Source organism: Sitodiplosis mosellana, unplaced genomic scaffold, assembly GCF_009176505.1.
Source record: "Sitodiplosis mosellana isolate CC-2019 unplaced genomic scaffold, AAFC_SMos_1.0 Smas_scaffold_6371, whole genome shotgun sequence".
In the NCBI taxonomy this organism is placed as follows: domain Eukaryota; kingdom Metazoa; phylum Arthropoda; class Insecta; order Diptera; family Cecidomyiidae; genus Sitodiplosis; species Sitodiplosis mosellana.
The window spans coordinates 299-3,005 of NW_022601602.1; the positions used below are offsets into that span (position 1 = coordinate 299).

Here is a 2,707-nt window from a genome sequence, read left to right on the forward strand (position 1 = left end):
TATACAAAGGACGTAATTAACCGATAACTTACTATATTTTATCAATACGATCTGTGCTGATTGTAAACTTGACAAAGTTGCCAAAAAAATCAATTTGAATGGTCCGCATGAAAATAAAAATCGCGAAAAACTTCAGTTTTATGATAGGAAACATGTACTCGTGCTGAAGGACTTTTTCAATTCCGTGAATGGGGAAATTCACTAACAATTTCAAGTTCGAGTTTTCGAGTGCAAGTGTCTGTGATCGCCTCATGATTCTTTCATGTGGGGTCATTTTTTAAACAATCATTTTATTGTGCATTGTTTATATACGCCTAAAATAAATCAATCTCGAAGCAACCGTTGTTTCAGTTTCTTATGGATGAAAATTTACGACGCTACACACAACTCACGCACACAAAGATGTTTGGGAATTCTGAGAAATCCAATTTGATTAAGATGAAAATGAATTTCGCCTTTTACATCGCTTTTTATTTATAAATATGTTTTTAATATCCAGAAGGTTTTACTGATGTGCAATAGTTATTAGAATGGAAAATAACAGACAAATCATTGATTCTTGACCTGATCAAACCAATCCCCGTGACAAGAGTGTAAAATTGCCAATTTTCATAGATATAGTTACATTAATTATATAGTTTCATTAATTCGATGTACCATCACTGTTCGAGTTACTCGCCTTTTCAATCATTTCTATTATATTAATCTATAAATAGCTTCATTCATTCGCAACAATTCATAGACATGTGTCAATATTTCAGTCATGGAACAGTATATTCACCTGATGTCAAGGCTAATACTGTTTATTTAACCATTGACTTTGTAGCCTTGACTTTAGAAATTCATAGCGACCAATTCATTTCATAGCAACCGCCGCTTATGTACGATTAGCCTGTGGATTCACGATCAATAACACAAGCAACCAGTGGCTCAGATATTGATTTTGGTAACCATAGAAATGGGTGATCCGTGCAATTGGTGTATTTCCGAAGCCAAGCCGATCAATGAACATCAACAGGTGGCAGAACACCATCACACATGCAGAATTTTCGATATCCCGTTTGATCGATTGTTGTTGTGGCGACAAAAATCTACGCATCGAAAATTTTTCTACTTCGCCTCAGACGAGAAATTCCATTGCAAGTGAATGCATTGGAAATTTACATCGAAAAATTCTTGAAATAAAATCAGTAAAAAATTGTTTATAATTCGACTTTGTTTCATAGTTAAAGTGTTGTTCAACAATCAAATTGGAATGGACAAATTTTATCAAGTAGAATCAAATATTGTGAAAATTGGAGATGTTTGTTCTAAAGCAACGATTTGGGAATGTATCTAGTGGCGAAAACTCCGAGGAAGATGAGTCCGAAGGCGACATTTTACAAGTAAAACGATTGTGTTTCAACTGAAAAATGATGAAGAAGACAAAGAAACAACGAAAAATTGTCTTTGTCAAAGCTCTGTGTTTCATAAATGTAGATTTTCCTTTCTGTTACTCGGGTAGTTAGTTGATATCATAGATTTTGCCCATTTTTTCCCAAAAATATTTTGTAGAAAACTACGAGTATATTTTACTGTTGTTGTTGTTCCTACATATTGTAACTGCATGCATGTATCAACATGGATTTATTAAACTCTTTGACTTTTCTCTTCAAATTTATAAAATATTTCATTTTACTGTTAAGGAATTTCTTCCATCTTGGCTATCGATTTAACAGTGAATCAGAAAAGTTTTGTTGTCATCGATACGCTTGACAGATACTATTCACTATATTCCGTAAACCGTAGCTTTTATACTCCTTACTTTGCATGGAACTCAAAATATATTGCATGTTGTTTGTTTGTCATCGTTTTGACTTCACTATTTTGAGGAATGTAGATCTAGATACTTTCTACAGATGTAACCTATTTTTAAATGATAGTTTGTTTAAGAGGCTTTTTATTTCTACAGTTGTGTACAAAGTGCATAGATTACACATGGTGAATCAGGTTGCACTTGATAATTTATGATATTGCTATAAATGAAAATACTTGGGATTTTTTTATTCAATTTTTTTCGTTTTGTTAAGAAAATTCTAAGTTAATCATACAAAATGTTTGTTTAAATGACGTTGACCAAAAAAAATGGTCGAAATTGTGATTGACTTTATAATGACGGTAATGACGCCAATGGTCAATCCAATCCAATCCAATCCAATCCAATATTATTTAAATCTCACAATGAAGATGTGATTGCTTAGATTCCAGTGTTGGCAGAGATCCAATCGCGTGCAGCTAAAACGCGGGAGTATACGCCTGGGTAGTTAGGTTGGGCACAACCGTAACCTATATAGTGTTAAATTTGAATTTAGAAAATTTGCTTCATATAAATGAAGATCATTTCAAGAAAACCAAATATTTACCCCATGAAACGATTCCGACCAAACGTGGTGTTCCGTCGTCTGGGCTGTATGCGACGAGTGGACCGCCCGAATCACCTGTGAATTTTGTTTGAATATTCACTCGTTTATTCAAATTATTATATTTATTCTCATAAACACTTACCTTGGCAAGCGTCTTTTCCTCCTTCTTCGTAGAAACCAGCGCAAATCATACGTGGAGTGATGGGAGAAAAGGATGTATATGCCTCGTTGCATTTCTTCTGGTTGACAAGTGGAACTTCAGCTAAATAAATCACAATGATAATATTTATAAATGAAAAATGTCT

At 33.6% G+C, this 2,707-nt stretch overlaps 1 protein-coding gene across 1 annotated transcript; it reads right to left on the reverse strand.

The window, feature by feature from the left end:
- Positions 1–1,145: 1,145 nt before the first annotated feature.
- On the reverse strand, positions 1,146–2,664 carry LOC129579660 (trypsin-1-like; the record flags this gene model as incomplete). Its single annotated transcript, XM_055469828.1, is given in 3 exon segments — positions 1,146–2,325; positions 2,403–2,477; positions 2,545–2,664. Coding segments are annotated over 3 exon segments (284 nt in total), but the record flags the coding sequence as incomplete, so codon positions are not given.
- Between the last annotated feature and the right edge of the window lie 43 nt (positions 2,665–2,707).